Here is a 22,365-nt window from a genome sequence, read left to right as displayed (position 1 = left end):
CCACCTGACTTTCTTATGGGGTGTTTTAAAGGACAGTGTATCAACAACACATACGCAATTTGGCCAAACTACGGGAAGTTATCACAGAATACCAGTATAGTACGTGTCTGTCAAGCTACTTGTGACAACGTTCCTCTTCATCTCCTGGCATGTATGGATGGACTTGAATGTTACATTGGTGAACCATGCCACGGTTATGAATCTCTCCTAACGCTAGGAGAGACACCTAAGGGACCCCTATGAGATTAATGTCTCATCTTCATCTTGGCAATCCCACCTAGGGGTATGCAAGGGTGAAGATGAGATTTATTAATACCTGTTTTCTTATAGGGGTCACCTAGGTCTCTCTCCTAGCGTTAAGGGAGATTCATAAATACGGACCTAAAATTCTTGTAAGGAAAGGTATGAGAGAATGTGTTTATGTTCAAGTTATGTTGCTAGTTACTTTACTGTAGTCTTTAAAACACCATATACATAATTACGGCCCACCCTGTATAATAATTTTAGCAAACCATACTTATTAAAACTTAAATATAAGTTATCAATAAAAACTAGAAAGAAATATACAATTTATTGATTGTAAACTTCAAACTCAAACATGATATTCGAATGTGAAACAATACATTCAAAAGCCGCACTTGCTTTAAGAATAGACCGAACACACCTGGTTACAAGGTAGACTTCTCGCATTCAATCATTACGGATTTATAAACAGAATAATTCATATACAAATTTACTTACTTAACTTATTTCACACTATACCATATGTCACTATGAATAACAATAATAATAATAATTACAAGAAAATCTGTTTATTTGCTGAAGTGCCTTGATAATTACTATAATTCAGTGTAAAAATTTTTCTACATTGTGTTACATACCTGATCATCCAGACAATGAACCGGGTAAAGGTCTGGATACACTGTTTGAATAAGAATTCCTAAAGGCAACGTCTTCATCTGGCACATGGCAAAAAGTCTATCGTCTACTTTCGTACTTAAGCCTGAGCGGAATGCCACCTGAAACGCAAACAATCAAATTGTAGTATTTAAAAAAGTAAACAAATATAATAATAATAATAATAATAATAATAATAATAATAATAATAATAATAATAATAATAATAATAATAATAATAATAATAATAATAAATAAACAAATAAATAAAATTCTTTTTTAACTACGAATGTCCGTGTCTGTAACACATGTCTCTACAAGTTTCACAGATTTTTCTGTTTCTTCTTCCTGCTTACCTTATTCTTTCTATCCGAAAACCAGTACATTGAAAGTGTTATTGAATTTATTATCAGAATGTTTCCACAGAAATACCATCTTATACTAATGCCTCCGCGACAAGTGTCTATATTTCCTCTTCCCGTTCATACATTCGTTAAGTACTGTCTGTGAACTTTAATCTACCAGGAATAACTTCATGAATTTGAGCCAAATTGACATGAAAGTAATTCTTTCATACAAAGAAAGATTTGCGAAGACCAATATACACGGTCTTTTCAATCTTGTAAGGTCCTACAAAAATTTCAATTATTCGTAAGCAAGAGTGTGTGACAAGTGGGAACCACTTCAAAAGTAGTAATGTCCTTTCTAATGATTCACGAAATGACTTACTCTCTAACAAAACTTTTTCTTTTTTAAGAGCACTGTCGCGACATTGTGTAACGCTTAATTAATAATTCAAAATCCATTGAAATGTTCCCCAATATTACGGTCTTGTTTGACCTCTGAAACAGAACAAAATCTGTTAGTTATACGTCGCATTTTATCACATCACATTGTATTTTACGGCATATTTAGCGCTTCCCTGCCCCTCCCCCACACAAATATCAAACAAATTAAATGGCAAAATATCTTCACAATGAATAGATAGATTTCACTCTTCCAATATACAGATGATTTTATTTGCACTTAATATCGACAGGTATACAACAAGCGACAGAGGATAGTTTTCCAGATCAAAATATTTACCGTAGTACATTATCTTTACAAAAATGCCAACAGATCTCTAGTTAGTCGCGATTTGAGGAAGACAACATTAACCCTTTGACTACCAACGGGATACACGTGTCCCAGGCGAATAATTCAAACATCGTTGGGATTTTTTTTTTTTAGAAAATTCAAAAAAAAAAAAAGTTCTCCCATTGGGTCAGATGTAACCAGGAGACTGTTTAGTTTTCAAAACTGTGTACAGATGTCAGGAATATCCCACATTAAAGGAGTCGTACATATAAAAGAACATTTACATTAAAAAAAAAAAAAAAAAAAAAAAGTAGTCAAAGGGTTAAAACCACAGAAAGCTTATCATGTAGGTTGATGGGCAAACAGTAGAGCTGAACAAGAGAGAGATCGAGTTTTGAGTTTTCGTCAATCTAGTGATAAGAATTTCTGTATTCCTGAGAAAATGAAATGAAATCTGTAAGTTTTATGTCCCACGTTTATGCCGGCTAAAGGAGACGGTGATTATGAGAAATGAATGAAATGGTGGAATGAAGAAAGTGGGAGGAAATGGGAGAACCCCGAGGAAACCCATGCACATGATGTTTGTCCACTACAAAGTTCAATTGGTGCAAGCTGGGATTGAACCAGGGACCCCATGCACCGGAGGTGAACGCTCTACCACTGAGACATCGCGGACCCTGTATTCCTGAGAGTTGCCTTATTTGCTGTAATTTAAAATGGAGGACCCTTTACACAAAATCTGACTCTGTAAAAAAAAAAAAAAAAAAAAAAAAAAAAAAAAAAAAAAAAAAAAATTGATTCAGAAAATATATAACACTCCAAAAGTAAAATCAATTCAACACGGTATCCTCAAAATTCCAGACTAGTGAATTTCCCTAACATGTTATTCACATGTGTACTCAATCCTAGTACGTCGTGGAACGTAGATGTAGATTGTACAGGCATGTACAGAGAGCCACAGTATAAGAAAAAAAAAGTCCGATATATGGGTATAAGGAAACTAAGAGAACTGCATTTACACTATTTATACACTGCTATGAGAATAAATACACAACAATAATGGAAACTTAGTTTATTGTTTTTAAGTTTGCACATATAGATGGTCCGAAAAAAATATTTGGAAGGCGCTCTGAGAGTTATGCTGGGGATACAGCGGTGGTGGTGGGTATCGATCGATAGTGGTATACGTGCCAATGGTGGTTCTATGATTACTACTCAGCGGGCATTTCGCATTCGGTTCGGATTTCTGATTCCGACATTATTGTTTGGGTGTCAAACTTTAGAGCAACATGTTCTGCACTGAGAAAGAATCGTCCGGTAACAACGCCAGAAAATGTGACGCGTGTGACAGCGTCCATCCAGGCTCAGTCAATTTGTCAACAATGGAGGACGCCATTTCCGCACATAATTTTTACAAACAAGTAATGTAAAATAGCATAGTATTTGTTGTTCACAAATAACACTTTTTTTCTGTATCTTTGTTTGTTTGTAACTGCCTTTGGATTTTTTTTAACCCGACCCTGTATGTTATGGGTCAGGAGGAAAAGACCAATAACAAAATGAAATGAAATGAAATCTTTGTTTTACGTCCCACGGTTATGCTGGTTAGGCTAAAGGGGACGGTGATTATGAGTAATGAATGAAATGGCGGAATGAAGAAAGTGGAAGGAAACGGGAGAACCCCAAGAAAACCCCCACACACGGTGTTTGTCCACCACAAAGTTCAGTTGGCGGAGGCTGGGATCGAACCCGGGACCCCAAGCACCAGAGGTGAACGCTCTACCACTGAGCCACCGCGGCCCCAAGACCAATAACAAAGTCCTAGTTATGTTTGATCACAGCGCTACTAACAAGCTAAGGGAACTTTCGTGTATTTTATTTAAAAAATATTCTTATGAGAGTTATTATTATTAGCTAGCTAAAAATGAAACTACTGAAAATGTGAAATCTGAAACTGTTCATGCTATTATTTACTTCCTAGTGAGTGAAAGTGAAGCATAATACTTACATGCTTTAGCATTGCTAAGATATAGAGAGGCAGCAATTTTAAACTGTTGGGTGCTAAAAGTCCTGAACCAGGACCTGATGACTGTGACACTCTATACGCTGATAGCACATCGATTGCTACATTAATAAAGGCATCTCGAGCGTCGGACAATGATGATTGGTGAGAACGATCCACAGCTGAAAAAATAAACACAGTCATTATATTTTCATTGCATACACAAATTATAGCTCTATAACTAAATGCATTATCCCACATTTAAAAGATATATGTAAGTGTTTTTGCACGATGTATTATTATTCCGAATTATTTTTTACTGTTTTCTACCGTTCTGCCAGTTTTATGATTTCACACTAAGAAAATACGTGTTAGTTCTCAAAGGATTAATTAAGCCACTTCTGAAGCTTCTTTTATAAATAATGACCTTTTAGATTACTTAATGACGTAATAGTATACAACAAAATTCGAGGCAAACGTTTCAATGACAAAACTGTCATCGTCTTTATGAGAGCTTATATATTTATTTATATATTAACAAATAATGTTGCTTGTAAAGCTACATGTTTTTTATTAGTGTCCTCCATTACAAAGAAAATGCGGATGTTTCTTGAGTCACTGCTATTAAAAATTGCAAAAATTCCCTCTTTTCACCATTTCTCCGAAAAGAACAAATAACCATTACATTATGGTAGTTTAGGAGGATTCTATTTGATCTTCCAGAATTTTTGTCAAAAATTTCCAACTGCTCCTTTTCTCGTAATTTTTTCCAGGTCTATTCAAATAAAGTACCATAAACTTTGTAACATAAATAAATTATAGTGTAAGCAAGTGACAACTACTGGAAGCAAGTAACAGGTAAGTAGCAAGTAACTTTGTAACTTTGCAAGAAGGTGAGAGAGGCTAAAACTTTAAAAGTAGAGGAAATGTTTCAGTTTAACGTTCCATAATTATGCCCGTTAGGCTAAGGGAGACGGATGATTGAGGTAAGTGAATGATGGAAGCACTGGTGGAATGAGAATGTGGAAAGAAACGGGAATACTCCGAGAAAACCTGTGCACACGAACGTAGGAAAACCTACGCCTACCTACGTTGTCCACCACGAACTTTCTTGGTCAGGGAGTCGAACAGAAACCCTACGCACCAGATGAAGGCGCTCTACCACTGAACCACCGTGCCCCCCGGAAGACTATAACTAAAGCTAACTAACTAAATAACTAACTAACTAAATAATAAATAAATAAATAAAAAGGAAGAAAGAAAGAAAAGAAAAAAACTTCCCCAATTTTTCAGTCCCCCTTCCCCCTTGTAGCCTCCTTTATGGCTTACTACATTTAGAAGAAAAAAAAAATGTATATATATATATATAATCTAGGCTGAGACAATTAGATTCCTTAATCCTACAAATTTCTTATGTTCGACGTAAACATGCTATAATTTATTATGCACAACAATTATTTATTTCAAAAGAATTGACTTATTTACCTGCACATCCAAGAACTTGTGGCAATGCATTCCAGCGAGAAGTATAATACGTCTTTAGAATTTTGTCGAGTCATCCATGCATACTTTTAACTCAAATGTTATTGCTATTGTTTTGACAATAAAAGAGTGAATTTTCGAAGTTTAGTAACCAATTTATTTCTTTTATTAACAGACAACTGAGACTCTAACATCAACAATGACAAAGAAGAGAAGAAATAAACAAAACCCGTTTCTATCGGTGGAGTTAACTTCAAGAGGAAGATTTTTATGCAATATTATTGTTAATCTTGTTTTTTTTTTTTTTTTTATTAGTAATTCACAGGTGTATTGCTATGTATATGGAACAGTACAATAAACGATGAACATTGTAAATACATCTAAGATCATTTACGTGATTAGTCTTAAGCTTAGAGAATTTATCGTTTGATCAGTCTAGATATCCTTTATCGATATTCATCATATTTCGATCATACAGATCCTATGAACGTCTATTCATATCATAAAAAGTTCACGGTAATACCCATTCACGGATTTTAATATCATTCAACGTTCAACAATTCGCAGATGTCTGTAATACATATCACTTAATTAACAGGTGTTTTACATAAATAACAAACATATCATCACATTTCACGTAGAGCATTCATTTTACATATGATTCGGATATTTGAGCATACGGACACATTTTCAGATTCAAATTACTATTATCCGTACATTCTATCACCAGCATCAATTAAGTTTGAACATATTTAAATCATCATATCTTATCAACTAATAAAAGAAAACCTACCCTAACTAACCTACACTAACTTAACCTAAATATTTATTCAAAGCACTTCAATTTCATAGTACATTCAAACTATTATATTTCCGTGAGGTATTAACCGTATTGTTATCTAGACTGAAGCATATGAGACAATTACTATATCGAATAATAATAAGTCATTGCTCAAAATCAGCGATTATTCCATTATAGCATATAGCTAGTATAATGAGTATTCACTGTTCGTTTACTGTCAAAATTTCCATATCTACGATCAACAACATGGATGACTATGTGGAAAAGACACTCATATAAATCTTTCAGAACATATTTGCGATAAGGTTAAATTTTACTCCCCCATAGGCCTACCCGGGCTTGTGCAACTACCGGTATTTAGCTTCGCATGGTCAAGAAGTGAGATTCCCTCTGCAAAACTAACATCACTAAAAACAGTTTAAATTTCCAAGGTAATTGTTATAGTTAAGGTCACAAAGTCAGTACAAAATGGCAGTGTGCTTCTGAATCCCCATGAAATTTTATGTTTAAATTTATTTATATCACTTACATAATTGGCAAGTACCTATATTTCTAAAATTTACTAAGATTGTTCTAAAGACAATTTTTCCTGAGGTTTATGGTCTAATTGCCCTTTTTCGGGTAGAATTTCGAAGTTTTGGTACTGCCTTATAAACACGAACTTACTTCACTTTTACTTACTTTTCACTGCACCGGAAGTCATAGCGCCCTCTAGGACAACTACTATTATTGTAACATATTTCCAGAGTTATATATATATGTAATTATTAAATCTCGTATTATTTCACTTCCTAAATTTCTAATTTAACTTCTAAATTCCGCTTTTGTCCCTTTTCTGTACATCCACAATAAATTTTATACTTAATTTGAACTACTGCACTTCCCGTTTCCTACTTCCGGAAGAAAAATAAACAAATATCATTTCGGTTTAATGACAAGCATAGTTACTGTCATTTAAGACAGATTTCAGCAGTGGTCGGTAAGTTTCCCTAATCTAAGGAACATTAAATTTTACTAAATTTTAAGGAAATAAAAACCCAACTTACATAATTACTATAATTACTATACGTTTAACACAGATAGGCCTACTTTATTCACTCAGTTCGTAAACATGCATATTATGTGTTTCTGCTCTGCATGTCTAATCAACGCTATAATTATCCTCTTGAACCTTATTTACATGCTATACAAGGGAATTTTGTATTATAATAAACAATCCTAAATACCGATAGTGTAATGCATAATCATAAACATAGTCAGCAGCCGTATTGTGTTCACCAGCTGTTGCAGATTAAGGATATACGGACCATAATACTTCCTCTCGAAAATAACCCATAGGTTTATCAGTTACTTAGTAATATACAATCTACGCTTCTATATATACATGAACGTACGAAACTATATTGTTACGGTTTACGGTAAAAGTGAACTGTAACACCCTTGTTTTCTCTGTAGCTTCCAAATAAGAACCAGTCCCGCAATTTCATTGTAATTTGCGTGCAGATTTTGCTACTTATGAATGCATTAGATGAAATCCTAAAATTTGAACCTAATTTTAACATTTGCAGTAATATCTTAAGAATGTTAAATTCTAATACAGAATTTACAACATATAATCGGTAATATTTTCCATGAGTAGAAGCTTTGCTTTGTATATAATTAAACGAACTATTTGCTGAGCAAAACAATATATTCACATTTCAAAAACTATTCACATTCACATGTGAAGTTTTGCCAACTAACACTGGCTCTTTATCAGACACTATCTTAAGCACCGCAACTTATACAATATAAAAGCTTTGTTACTTTACAGTTCGAATCGAGTTCCTACTTACCCATTTTCGCAAGAAGTCCTATTATACACTGTTGGTCTGCAGATTGTATTATGTCATTTACATTTGCGGCTAACGGCAAACATAATGTATGTACCCTAATTCTTCGTTCTCCTGTAAATAATAATAATTTTGAATACTAATTAACAGAAGTAAGACATTGTAGGACATTTATAAATGAACATATAATTTAAAGTGACATTAATACGTCCAATGACACTATGAATGAGATTAACTATCAAACACTGACTTAGTAACTGTGTGTATATAATCAAAGCTTCGTTTACTCAAATTCTCACGTAATATAAGGGTGGATCAGTAAGTAACGCGTAACAATTATGAAGAAACTCCAATAAGTATCATATCAAGAATACATACAGAGTAAAGGTTCATATTTAAAGCTTTTTTTTTTAAAAAAATAGTCGCGAAATCTATAAAAACACATTTTCCATCATGGCACAATTTTCAAAATAACCTGTTCATAGAAATCCGTCTTTTGCAAGTATAGCGATATGCGCACAACCGATTTGACTTAGTCACCAGGACTGAAACGTTGGCGGGCCAAAAAAGATGAGTCTGAAGGTGCCAGATCAGGACTACGGTGCGTGTTCAAGCACCTCCACCCAAACTTCTCTCGTTTCTTATGAACAGAAGCGTAACATGGGGGCATGCATTGTCTTGAAAGAATCTGACGTTTCTAACCTGAATTTTGGGGCGTTTGTCACGAAGCGCGTGATGCAACTTTGTTGATGATGTTTCATACCTTGCAGCATTTACAGTGGCCCGCATGTTAGAAAATCCACCAACAGAACCCTGAATATCCCGCAATACAGTCACATGTTCGAAGAAGATTCGCCGGTCATTAGGAAATGCATCCTTAATGGCCGTGGCCTGTTTGCTTGACGATATTACTGGACGCTCAAAATGTGGCAAATCCATTAGGTTCACACGGTCTTCATCAAAGATGATGTTAATACTTATATTTATTATTATTATTATTATTATTATTATTATTATTATTATTATTATTATTATTATTATTATTATTATTATTATTATTATTAATAATAATAATAATAATAATAATAATAATAATAATAATAATAATAATAATAATAATAATAATCAGAAGAAGAAAAATGTAAATCAATATATGTAGGTATCAAACTACCAAAAAATCAGATCGATACAAGCGGATCCATTGATTTTTGGATTATTTTTTTTTAGATTTGACTAAATTCACAACATTAAATTCTTAAAAAGTTAATCGTTTAACTGTATCCAGCACCTTTGATCCTAACTATATTGTATTTCAATTGGAAACAACGATGAATATCCTCTTCTCTTCTAAAGAAGAAAGACTATTGCCATGAATTTTTTTCATGAACAGTGTTCTAAAATTACTTAGAATTAAAATATCCTTGCAAACATTACACTGAATTTGTTTCTACTCTCTATGTACATTTCTTACAAGAAAAGTGCAACGTGCCCAACACTGAGTGACTTTTATACAGATTGACATACATACAGAATACTTACCTTTACTGGATGTGTAAAGAAGCGCCGCTTGGAAGCAAACATTTTGTAAATCGCTCAAACCTTCTTCTATAGACACTTGCATACCAAATCCAGCGTCTGGATTAATATTTGGTAACGACAGAAGGTCCGTTGACCTCACGAAGAAATTGCCATGGAATGTGTGAATGGCTAAGCCTCTGTAATAAACACAAAAAGGAAATAACATTTTATCTATTGCACTGTACAAAAACGGGAAAAATTAAATATTCTCGTATTTATTTAGTTAGTTATTTCAGCAATTTAGTATGTCTTTATTTCTATAGACCGAAAATGCCTCAAAATTTATAAAATACAGTAAAATTAAAACATCTTCAGAACAAACTCAATATACTAAAAATATTCCTACAATTAATAATAGACTTCATTTACATTTAAGAGTACTCTTAAACAACTGTCTGCTTTGTGCGCTTGTTGTATGATTTGATTTCTGATGAAGCGCGAAATATTCGGTATCCCTCCAGCATTAACAATTAGGAAACAATAGTTTATATATATATATATATATATATATATAGCTACAAATATTATCTGAATACACCTTCACCTAATTAACAACTGACAAATTCGAATCTTTCGTGGGTTGTAGCTAACGAAATTAAACTTTAAGACACACGTTAATCTCTCCCGGTGGGAATTATCTCTCCCCCCTCGCTTCCCTCTGATTAGGATTAGAAATTAGACTTCTAGGCTTTCGGCATTTATGGTAATGTTAGGCCGCCACGTATGAGGGATGACGTCCCTCGGTGATCACACTGTCAGAATAGGAGCAGAAGAAAAGAAGTAAGCGGCCTGGGACCATTACGTTAGGTACCACCCCAGCATTTTCCAGCTGTGAATAAGAAAAAACCCACTCTGGGTGACTGGCCTGAAAACTTTTTTTTTTTTTTTTTTTTTTAACCGAGTGTCTCCACCGCGCTACTCTGAAACCATCACTGAATTTGTACAGTACGTCACCGTTGGGAGACATCAAATAACAATATATCAGTCTGCTAGTTAGTTTATTTATCTATACAGAACATAAATAAATAAATATTTACCGGAATAAACCACACGAAAGCAAACTACCTACAGACGTTTTTCATACTTTTTCCATATTCGTGTTCTTGTACATTTTTCACGAAGCAAAAAGCATTTCTTTCATGCAAACTTGTAACAGTTTCTCCCAATGATAACAGCTGTAAACAAGTTTTGCGCCTTTTCTATTTCATTTTCTGTTGTAAAAATTATTTTGATGTAACTAAAGGAGTATTTGTTTGAAGGAATATTGTAGGAATTCCACTCAATACCAAATCTTTTATATATACGAGGTAAAGTCAAAAAGTGAAGGGACGGGAAAAGGTACAGTTTTTCAAGTGATAGAAAACTGAAACATATTTTTCTACATAATCTCCCTGCACTTCGACCCACTTTTCCCAAGTTTCTCAAGTATTTTTGATTGCGTCGGAAAAATAAGTTTTTCGGCTGCACCTGTAACCAATTTTGCACCGCACCAATGACTAGCTGATGATTAGCATTTAAATTTCTTACCTTATGGTCATGATGGGTGTTTCCAAACCATGCTCGCAGACTTACTTTCCGGTTCGTGATTATGTACCCAAGTTTCATCTACTCAAGTACCCAAGTTGCTGTTAAAATCCATCTCCCTTGCGATGATAACGGGCCACATGTTTTACGAGAGATGTCTAACGTTTGTGCCTTCTGCTTCGTGATTAAACAGCTGTCACCATACTGGGTTTGCATTCGAGAATGATTTCCGCAGGTTTAACACCTTCCGCAAACAAAAAGCGAATCACTGCCCTCATTTCCTCCTTGGTGCAGATCGACAATGGAGCTGCCATGTTTAACGATCTGCTATACTCGTTAACGTGGAAATATGAGTGACACGTTGCATGGAAGTGTTGCAGACGACACTAATTCAGCGCTGGATACTAGCAGTGTTACCAAACTCTAGAGCAAGAAACTGCAAGTCCCTTTACTTTTGACTTCCTCTCGCATATACCTAGGTATATATATATGTTTCAAACCTCCGCAAGATGTGTGCGAGGGATTCCCCAAAGGAACGCACGGATTCCCTATAACCTGGCAAGTAATCGAGCATACCTTTTTCAATCCAGCAGGTATGACTTCGAGTGTCATGTTCTAAACTGCACTCTCTACGCTGCGTTATTTTTGAATTACAGCCGTCTGAAATTCGTTTTACCACACATTCGGCACCTTATATCACCGAAACTATCCCTCACTGACCAAAGTTCCAGCGGACTTTTTTGCTGATTTCGGTGTCGGGAATCAGTTCCTGAAGTTTGTTCAAATAGTTTCTTGCCATCCTATATATATGCCTACCTTCTTTTACTACCTGATGTAAGACTTAAAAATACACTAAACTGCCAGAATTTGCATAGCCATATATGCTTAAAAGCGAAAGTGATAATAACATAGTTCTGCCATACGTTGTGTCAGCAAGCAAATAACCTATAACTCACCTACTGCAACGTATCCTCATTACAGCTTCAAATCCTATCTTTCTCGTCAAGTATCGTCGTAAACTCCTTTCGAAGCTATCTGACTGTAGCGTGTTGCTTCCTTGGAAACCAGGGAAATGATATATACAGCCTCCAGAGAACTTCGATATGCCGGCTGCAAAGAAACGATACTTCATTTTTATACCAAACAATTATTGAAGTGAATGTAAGCAATCTTTTATCTTTTTTTTTTTAATTCCTCCGATTTTAATCAAACTGTTTTCTTTAGGTCTTTATAAATAAAGTCACTGCTTAAAACTGAAAAAAAAAAAAAAAATGGGTAAAAGGTGGATAAATTTACTCCAGCTTGTCAGTTTGCACATATACATAACGTAAAAATGAAATCTTTCAGTTTACGCCCCAAGATTTTGCCCTTTAAGCTAAAAGAGGCAAATGGTTCGTTAAAGTGGATGATTATGAAAAAACTGGCGGAATGAGAACGGGGTTCTTACAGGTTGATAAAGAAATTCATTGACTCTTTATAAGAATTCCATGACTACATGAAATTCTTATGGAATCGACCTCCTCCTCTCCTACAGCCAACCTTTTCTTACCAATTTGAAAGTTCTCTTCAGAATTTATCTTTTATTTTTTATTTACTTATTTTCTTTATACTAACTCTTACTCTTTCATACATACAGGATGTCTCAAAAGTCCCTGACATAGGGTAACTCTGTTATCAGAGTTACAACAAAATGTAAGTGGGAAAACTACCTCCAAATATGATGTTTTCAATCTAAAGTGAAGGATTTTTTTTAAATCAGACGAGCCGTTTGGGCTGTACACTCTTTATGCGCTCAATGTTAAAGGAAAATGCAACGCTGCCCTTTACCTGGATCCAGAATATAAGTGAATGAAGTTACTGTTTGGAATAGGGTTGGCAATTGACATTTTAGCGTAAAACGCAGTAACTTCATTCATTTACGTTGTGGATCCAGGTAAATGACAATGTTGCATTTTCATTTAACATTGGGCGCATAAAGAGTGTACAGCCCAAACGGCTCGTCCGATTTACAAAATTCCTTTACTTTAGATTGAAAGCATCATATTTGGAGATGGTTTTTCCTCTTACATTTTGTTGTAACTCTGATAATAACAGTTACCCCATGTCAGAGGACTTTTGAAACACCCTGTATATATATTTTCAGATACATTTTTTCGTTTTCTAAAAAGACTACAATTATCTACATAGAAGATTAGTATCCCTACATATATTACGTACAAATATGACCAAACATTCATATAGAAATGGAAACTAGCAGTTTATTCGAATTAAAATCAATTACACTATAATTAAAAACAAGTTTAACGCAAAATCGTAATCAAAAACTGACTTTCGCCCCAGGCAGCTACTGAAATTTACGTCAAGAAATCCCTTTTCTTCTTGATCCCGTTCAGTTCGTTGTGAATGATTAGCTCCTTTTCATCACTTTCCCGTTTCAGATGTGACTTTCGTTGCTGACTGAGACCCCTGCCCCAAATCTTGCAGCCCATCTTGCAACTGTCCGATAGTGGAGCAGTCACCACACGCCTCACGTAATCCATTGTAAATCTGACATAATTTCGACTTTCTGTCACCTGCTGCACGACTAAACATTGTTTAGGATGGGTGGTATGTCATACATACCTCACTTTAACAGTGTCTAGAGCTCCTCCGTGGCTAAGCGGTTAGCGTACGCGCCTTTGGCGTGGGAGACCCGGGTTCGATTCCCGGCGGGAGTTCATGTGGTTCGGATTCCACGTTAATCAGTAGGTCCACGTCTCATATAGCCTCGCTGCTGAAAGGGACGCTAAACTAAAATCAACTCAACTCAACTTTAACAGTGTCTACTGATCCCCCTATATATATATATATATATATATATATATATATATATATATATATATATATACAGATGATGATCGGAAAAATGGAAACACCTGAACGAAATTGCAACTTACCAGATTAATATGGTGTCGGGCTACCTTTCGCCTTCAGAACAGCCTTGATGCGACGTGGGATGGAGCCATAGAGGTCGTGAATGGTAGCAAGTGGAATTTTACACCATTCCTCGTGCAGGGCATCGGCCAGTTCTGTGAGAGAGGATGGAGGTGGAAATCGTCGCCGGAGTCGTGTTTCAATTATGTTGAGATGTTCAATTATGTTGAGATCTGGGGATTGGGCGGGCCAGGGGAGGTGTTGAACTTCATCCCGATGTTCCTCAAACCACGCTGCAACAACGCCAGCTGTGTGAATGGGTGCATTATCATCCTGGAAGATGGCGTCATTGTCCGGGAACAACATCCGGACCATAGGATGCAAGTGGTCTTCTAAAATTTCGACATAATCGTTGGCAGTGATTCGTCCGCTAAGTGTTCACAGGACCCAATGAAAACCATGATATGGCAGCCCACAGCATCACCGAGCCGCCGCCATGTTTCACAGCTGGGAGGAGACACTGCAGATCATAAGCTTCTTTTGGCGTTCTCCACACATAAACACGGCCCGTGGTTGGGAATAGGGTGAAGGATGACTCATCCGACCATATCACACGTTTCCAGTCCTCAACGGTCCAAGTTGCATGGTCTCGGCACTATTTGCGGCGTGCGAAAGCGTTATGGTCCCTGATGAGCGGTTTGGCCCGTGCAACACGACCCCGTAAGTTCATGTCATGTAATTCGCGGCGGACTCTGATTGTCGAAACAGGGTGGGGGAGGTGCTGATTGAGTTCCTCCGTCACTTGCTCCGCAGTGGCACGACGGTTCTGTGTGACAATGCACTTTAATACCCGGCGTGACCTGTCACTCATGATTTTCTTCCGCCCACTGTTCCGCTTCCCCGATGTGGTTTTCCCATGTGTTGTGTAGGCCGTCATCACCTTCGACACTGTCCCACGCGCCACACCTAACACTGTAGCCACTGCCGTGACACTCGCTCCACATAACCGCGCACCAACAATTTGCATCTTTGAAAATCTGAGAGGTCTCCCATTTTACACTACCTCTGTCTGCTGCAGCCACTGGACACTGCTGTTTCACTGCGCCTGACGTAGTATGGAGACCGACTTAACATACCACCACCAGCAGTCCGGCGCTGCGGGCGCCACGACACCACTGCCAACCCATACATCTGACGTGTTACCAACTACAGGTGTTTCCATTTTTCTCATCACCATCTGTATATATTTATTGAAATACGGGTACATCAACACGTCGTCACGATCGCTACAGTGTTCACGAACACATTACGTACGTAATTTGTCTCCCAAATGATAATCGTATAACAGCAGTGTTGTAACTTCAATCTAAACGATCATTGTATTATCCTATTTTTACGAAACAAGCCGAGTTGTGTCTCAGGTTTATCAATGAGATCCACTGCTTAGAGTTTAAATGAGTCAGGAGGAAGGAATGAATTCTCCAGCATCGTAAGTTTACCTTTCCAATTACAGTTCTGTTTAACCGAATTCCAATTAACCGAATCGCTTACCCAAAAAAAACCCTTGTTCACAACTTTTATTTAAAAACACCAATAATGAGTGCAATATTAGTTTCGGAATGTTTAAGAATTAATCAAAGAGTAAGTTGATTGTTATGATGCATTGGCTATACTCACTCACTCCCTCATTTCCACCTATTTTTACCACATGTCTTGTACTGTACGTAAAGGTGAAGAGACACCTGCCAGTTAGAATTTGTATACAGATATACAGTACTATACAAGAAAAAAATCTTTATTCCGATTGAACCGAATTTTTGTTCACCTGAAACACCATTATCCCATCTAACTTGGTTAAACTGGACTCTAGTATATATTTGACTAACAGAAGAAATCTTAACTTCTAGTGAATATACTATTCTCATATTCATTAAGTGTAACAGAAAAAACTCGTAACGATGATCGTTGGATAGTTTGAATAGTGACCTTTATGAAGCTGATATACTAAGAGAAACTAATCAAACAACACTTACATTTGAAGGGTAAGGGAAAAAAAGAAGGAATGTCACAAAACTGCATTTTCGAAAAAACTGCGATTTAATATTGAAAACCGCGTAAGAAGAATAGGGTTAGTTACATCTTTTGCCCCTTTTTACATGGACTTTTTTACATCTACGTATGCATGGCATATACAGTCAAATAGTACCAAGAGTCACCAACAGATAGGACAAAGCACCCGAAAAAGACATACATGGACATCCCTTGTTTTTTCCCCTTACCCTTCATTTGTACTTCCCAAAAATATTTCGAATTGCATCTTCCCGCTTCCTACAAACCAACGTACCAAACGACAGAAAACAAACCTTGTACCTGTTAATACTTTGAAAGTGATATCATACTTAAAATATAAAACAAAAAGGGGTAACAATATGTAATGGGATATAGTTTACTTACATAATGAAGCAATATCTGCGTATCTAGAGTTGAGTACAAAAAGATCAACAGCGATTTGCTGTCCTGAGCAGTCTAATGCAAGTCTTTTATAAAAGTCTGTGGCAGGATTTAGATGAGGAGCATCTTTTCCCGCTCTTTGATTCGGGTCTTCCCTTACTTTCAAGGCTCCTGGACCAACACTCGGCAAACAAGTTTGGAAGACTGTAACACGACCTCCCGTCGGTGCCTTTAAAAATAGATAAATACATAAAATAAATAAATGGCACTAAAATATCATAAAAGCTTAACTTAAATGACAAATTTACATTCATCTTATAGGAACAAATCATCAACTTCAAATGCTGTCCTTTTAGAAATAAATAAAAATGTGCTTAAAATAAAGATATTAAAAACTAGTTTACAGCCATCAGAGAAAGAAAGAATAAGAAAAATAAAACTGCAACATGAATTTCGTTATTTCCTGTATTACTAGCATCATCCCAAACAGTATAACTAAAATTGGAATTAATTTGCTTGTATGGTCCTCCTCTACTCACGTAAAACGTATAATTCGCCACAACTTCCCTATCAACATGCTGAGAAAAGAAGTTTAAAATAGTTACCACAGGTAGTGGTGGTGGTAGTACGAGGGTCACTACGAAAGTTTTGAGATGTGAAATAAATTACATACTTAAAATCAATTTAACACTTACATTTTCTCAAAGTATTCACCATTACACTGTACACACTTTTGCATCCTCGAAAACAACTTTTGGAAGCAGTGTTGGGAGTCTTTTTCTTCAAGTGTTGGAAGTTCATTCTCGTAATCCACTACATCTTCTTAAGGGCTGCAAAATCTCTTCCCACGAATGCGATCTTTGATCTTCGTGAACAGAAAAAAATCACACGGGGCCAGGTCAGGGCTATACGGCGGATGAGTCATAAGTTTGACCTCCGTAGATTCTAAAAACTGAATTGTGATGTTGGTCGTGTGTGCGAACGCGTTGTCATAATGAAGCAGGATCCCACGCAATCCAGTTCTTGGACGCCGTTCCCGAAGCTTCTGGAACACTTTTGTTAGGCAAACAGTGGTGTACCACTGAGCACTAACAGTCGTTTGTTCTTCAAGTGGAACAGTTGCAACATGGCCAGATTTGAAGAAGAAAGTTGCGATCATCTTCTTCCCCACACTTCGCGGTCGCTTCACTTTCGTGGGTGGATTTTCGTCTGGAAAGATCCAAACTGTAGACTGGCGTTTATTTTCAGGGTCAAATTGATAGATCCAAGTCTCATCACCAGTAACAATGTCAGAGACGCGTCGAGAATTGCCTCCATCAAATCTTGCAAGTATTTCTCCACATCATTCCCCACGCATGCGCTTCTGCTGTTTAGTCAAAGTCCACCCAACGAGATGAAACCTTCCTGAGTCGAAGATGATCATGAAGAATTTTTGTTACTGCTGACGATCCAATGTTTACTGTAGATTCAATGTCCTTGAAAGTTGTTCGAATATTTTCTCGAATCATTTGTCCACAGCGGCAATGTTTTCATCTGACACAGTTGTTGCCGGATGTCCAGCTATCTCTTCATCCTTAAGCAATTTCCGGCCTCTTCTGAATTCACCAAACCACCGAAAAATTGTAGCACAGGAAGAAGCAAGGTCCCAAAATGTCCCCTGCAAACGGTCAAGGCTTTGTGTCTCGTTCAAACCATTTTTTAAATCGTAAAGGATCATTGCAAGAAAATGTTCCCCTTCGAGCTCCATTCTAGACAGCCGAATACTGCTCACATCAACAAACAAGTGAAGGCGATACGGCCACGCCGATAAGCGAGGCTTCGCTTCTTCGCTTACGCAATTGTTGGAATTCAAATACTGTGCCAGAACAATGCGTATTTCCAAGAAGAAAAAGAAGAAGCTAGTAGTAGTAGTAGTAGTAGTAGTAGTAGTAGTAGCAGTAGTAATTATTATTATTATTATTATTATTATTATTATTATTATTATTATTATTATTATTATTATTATTATTATTATTATTATTATTATTATTTTAAAGTAATGCACACATCTTTGTTGTTAAATAGAATCTACGTTGTTAGATCACACAATACGCATTAAGAATAGCAATTTCTTTTAGATATGAGGTGTGAACATTTTGTATTTTTAGTTACTACCTGACACGACTAGCGGATTGCTATTTAAATGAATTTCAAAAATTCCGATAATTCGAAAGTAAGCACAGTTTAGACGAATAACGAAGAACATATGGTCACATGTTTGAATTATTGTCACACATACCTTAATTGCATTGCTTAAATCTACTTCGTCAAAATTAATATTTATTTTATCTGCGTTTAATACCAGTAAGTATTTGGTATAAAACAAGAATCTGACAGACTCGAGGAAAATTGCATCCCCATCTCCCATTTTACCTACTAAGCTACAAACAACGCGTCCAGTGGCAGCAAAATCACAAATCTGGTGTATCACTTGTAACTCAATTGGTAAAGAAACCGCCAGTCGACCGAGGAGAATGTTGTTTTATTCTAACCTAATAATACTTAGTACAAATAAAACTTAAGTAACTATGATTCTGACATAATTATATATTACTGTAGGCGTGATTAAAATGCTTTGGGAAGTTATATGGAAATTTGTAAAGAACTAAACTTGATCATAAACGTTACGGAAACCATGACTATTTCTTACAGGAACTTACCATTAGTTTGAAAGCAGCCTGAAGAGCAGCACCAAACGCTGAATCCGTTTCAGTTGTTTGAAAGAACTTGGTGGGTAACAGTGCCAGGAGATCCTTCACTAACTCTTTGCTTTCGTTTAAGTTGACTAAAAGATTGTCTGGACACGGTAGGAACACATCTAGAATCAACAGATACAATCATTAACATATACACATTAAATAATGTAATAGGATGAATATTAATAATGAAAAAAAAAAAAAAAATGCACTCACGTAAGCACCCACATAGTACGCTGAAATTCGACGTAATGCACCAATAACAAATTGTCATCTTCCTCGTAGTGTTCGTTACGCTATTTGCAGAGCTATTTGTAACCAGTTTTCTCCATTGAGAAAACGCTGATTCTTGAGTCACTGCATTTAAAATTCCTTGATATAAACGACTCCTTTCTATTCTTTCCATGTCTCCCCCCCTTCCAGCAAATAACAGCAATAATAATGAATTAGTGATAACATACGGTATAATACTTCTCAATACTTTCGAACTGTGCTGAAACTGTAAAACACTTATTTATTGAAAGTAATTTCCTTTTGTTGTCAGATTTTAATTTTTAATTAAAGCAAAGCAGTTCCAAAGCTAGAATGAACGGCACTGTATTATTTTATTCTTTGTAAGTAATTTTCGAATCTGTATAGTACTCGTTAGTTTAACATTTCTACGCCCGCCAGGGATTTGAACAAACTGTAGACTCACGTTCGGGGCCCTTGGAGCCCCTAATTATCACCGAGTAATGATTGACACATCTTTAAAAGCTTATGGTACACGAGATTAAAACGAGGTAACATTTGTGTAATTTCCCCCCCCCCCTATTTGTAGAAGAAACAAAAAAGTTCTAAAAAATATTTAAAAAAATAAAATGGAGGGTTGGCAATCCTTGCAGTTACCATACGCTGACAAAATTATGCTAATGTGTAGGCAACACACTTGTGACAATAATATAAAAAAATGGTAGCCATTGCTGCAATACAAAGCGAGATCAAAATTCTGAACGAAATTCCTATACATCGCCCTCTTCGTATCATTTTCGAATGGCTGTTGCAGATCTTCGCGTTGGCGGCCCTGGTGACCCCAAAGTAATGACTAATAAACTTTGCCCCCTTCTTCCCCCATATAAGTAACAAGTACATACAGGGTATTACCATATAGTGGACTATTTTATTGCTTCACATACCAATTGTTGTGCATAGCGTTAAAGGGGGGAGTGACCCCCCAAAAAAACTGATGCAAGAAAAATACACGAACTTTAACCTCCTCCCTCCACCGTGGTACTTCCCCTCCACACACACACACATACATAAAATGCATATCTGCGGAAAGCTTCATCATTCAGGAACATACTGATTCCAAAATTATCTTCCTAATTGAATTACTGGCTGAGCTTTTGAGGTTTGAGCCTTTACGTAGCACTTGCGTCAATGGGTGTGCAAAGGTTAATCTTATGTGCACTCAAAAATTGACATACTCCACCTAATTTGACTTGAAGACTGTACAAAAGTCACTTGAAAAATACTTCTTAATCTGTGTTGTTTTTATAGCTTGAATATTAATGCTTGTACATTACACTTACAGAATTTCTTAAAAAATACATATGAGGAAGATGTCAATTCGTCACAAACTTTATGTCTAATTGCCGTTTACTACTTACTTGCTTACGTGAGAACAAAATTTAATCTTTACATTCACCTTTAAATTTCATTTTATTATCAAATTATTTTATAGCTTTCTAGTTGCCAAAATCGGAACTTGCTTTATCTCGCTATGAGGTGTACAGCTTGTCATTCCAAACGCTAAAGAACTCAACAGAAAGTTGCGTACGGCCCGGAGTTCATTAATTCATTCCCTATTAATTCAAATATTATTTTAAATGTTTTATGATAATCTTGTGCAGCTACCGTTCAATAAATCTGGATCACGCAAACAACAGGTATGCGGGCGCGCTAACCATCTACGTGAAAGCACCTACTTAGTTATTATTTAAAATAAAGCCACGGTGACTGGAACGAAGCGGTATCAAATATAGAAATAGGAGGGGAGAAAATAAAACAGGTGACTAGTTTTCGATACCTGGGTAGTACAATTAGTAATGATATGAAGCGTGAACTGAAATAAAAGGAACGAAAGAAATGGCGAAAGAAGCCTTCAGGAGGAAGAAAATACTATTTTGTGGGACCTTGAATAAAGAGTTGAGAAAAAGACTCAAAATGCTTCGTGTCGAGTATTGTACTGTATGGGTCAGAAACATGGACATTACGCAAAAATGATGGAAAACGAGTGGAAGCTTTCGAAATGTTGGTGTGGAGAAGAATGGAGGGAATTAGCTGGGCCAAGCAGAATGAAAGGGTACTAGAAATGGGGGAGAAAAGAACAGTTTTAGATATTACTGAGAAGAGGAAGACAAACTGGTTGGGACATTGGTTAAGAAGGAACTGTATTATGAGGGAAGTGCTAGAGTGTATGGTGGCAGAAAAGAGTCGGAGGGGACGAAGGAGACTAGAATTGATGGATGGTATTAAAACAGGAAAATCGTACGTGACGACGAAAATGTTTGTGGAAGGACGTGAAGCATAGAACCTTCTCAGTTGCAGCAAATGACCTGCCAATAATGGCAGAATAAATATGACATCATGATGATCATGTACTCTGCATAAACTTGGAAGTTTTGGAGAATTTGACCCTTACATCGTTCTTCACGGTGCGTCCTTGAGTTTAAGTGCTTCTTTTTATATTTCTAAAAAATATTTTCATACTTTATGACCCCTCCCACACAAAACCTAAAAAAAAGGTACGTTGATCAAGATCAACCATATTGATCACATTGAAGAAAAAAAGAAGCAGTTATACCCTCTACAACTAACACTGCACCGCTACTGCATTAGTGGATAACTAATTTAAATAAACGTTTATGGAAGGATTGGTGGAGTGAAAGTGTGGGAGGAAACGGGAGAACGCTTGAAAATCTATGGACATGACACTGTCCATCACACTCATTGACCATGAGTCAAACCAGGAATCCTTCGCATTGGATATGGGCGCTCTACCACTAAGCGATGGTGCCCATGACCGGAATG

General features: G+C 36.4%; 1 protein-coding gene across 5 annotated transcripts in view; it reads right to left on the bottom strand.

Moving 5' to 3' along the window:
• Nucleotides 1-22,365, bottom strand: part of Sec24AB (Protein transport protein Sec24AB) — a 259,452-nt gene that overhangs the window by 10,646 nt on the left and 226,441 nt on the right. For all 5 annotated transcript variants that reach the window (XM_081760244.1, XM_081760243.1, XM_081760246.1 and 2 more), the window contains 7 exons: nt 19,258-19,415; nt 16,562-16,787; nt 12,151-12,304; nt 9,632-9,807; nt 8,096-8,206; nt 3,983-4,158; nt 882-1,019 (listed from right to left, as the gene is read on the bottom strand). In XM_081760244.1, coding sequence (XP_081616370.1) covers nt 882-1,019; nt 3,983-4,158; nt 8,096-8,206; nt 9,632-9,807; nt 12,151-12,304; nt 16,562-16,787; nt 19,258-19,415 — 1,139 coding nt within the window. The remainder of the gene's footprint in view (nt 1-881; nt 1,020-3,982; nt 4,159-8,095; nt 8,207-9,631; nt 9,808-12,150; nt 12,305-16,561; nt 16,788-19,257; nt 19,416-22,365) is intronic.

This window comes from Thermobia domestica, chromosome 5 (genome assembly GCF_964235325.1).
Source record: "Thermobia domestica chromosome 5, izTheDome1.hap1.1, whole genome shotgun sequence".
Classification (NCBI taxonomy): domain Eukaryota; kingdom Metazoa; phylum Arthropoda; class Insecta; order Zygentoma; family Lepismatidae; genus Thermobia; species Thermobia domestica.
This window is presented reverse-complemented; position numbering and strand designations above follow the sequence as displayed.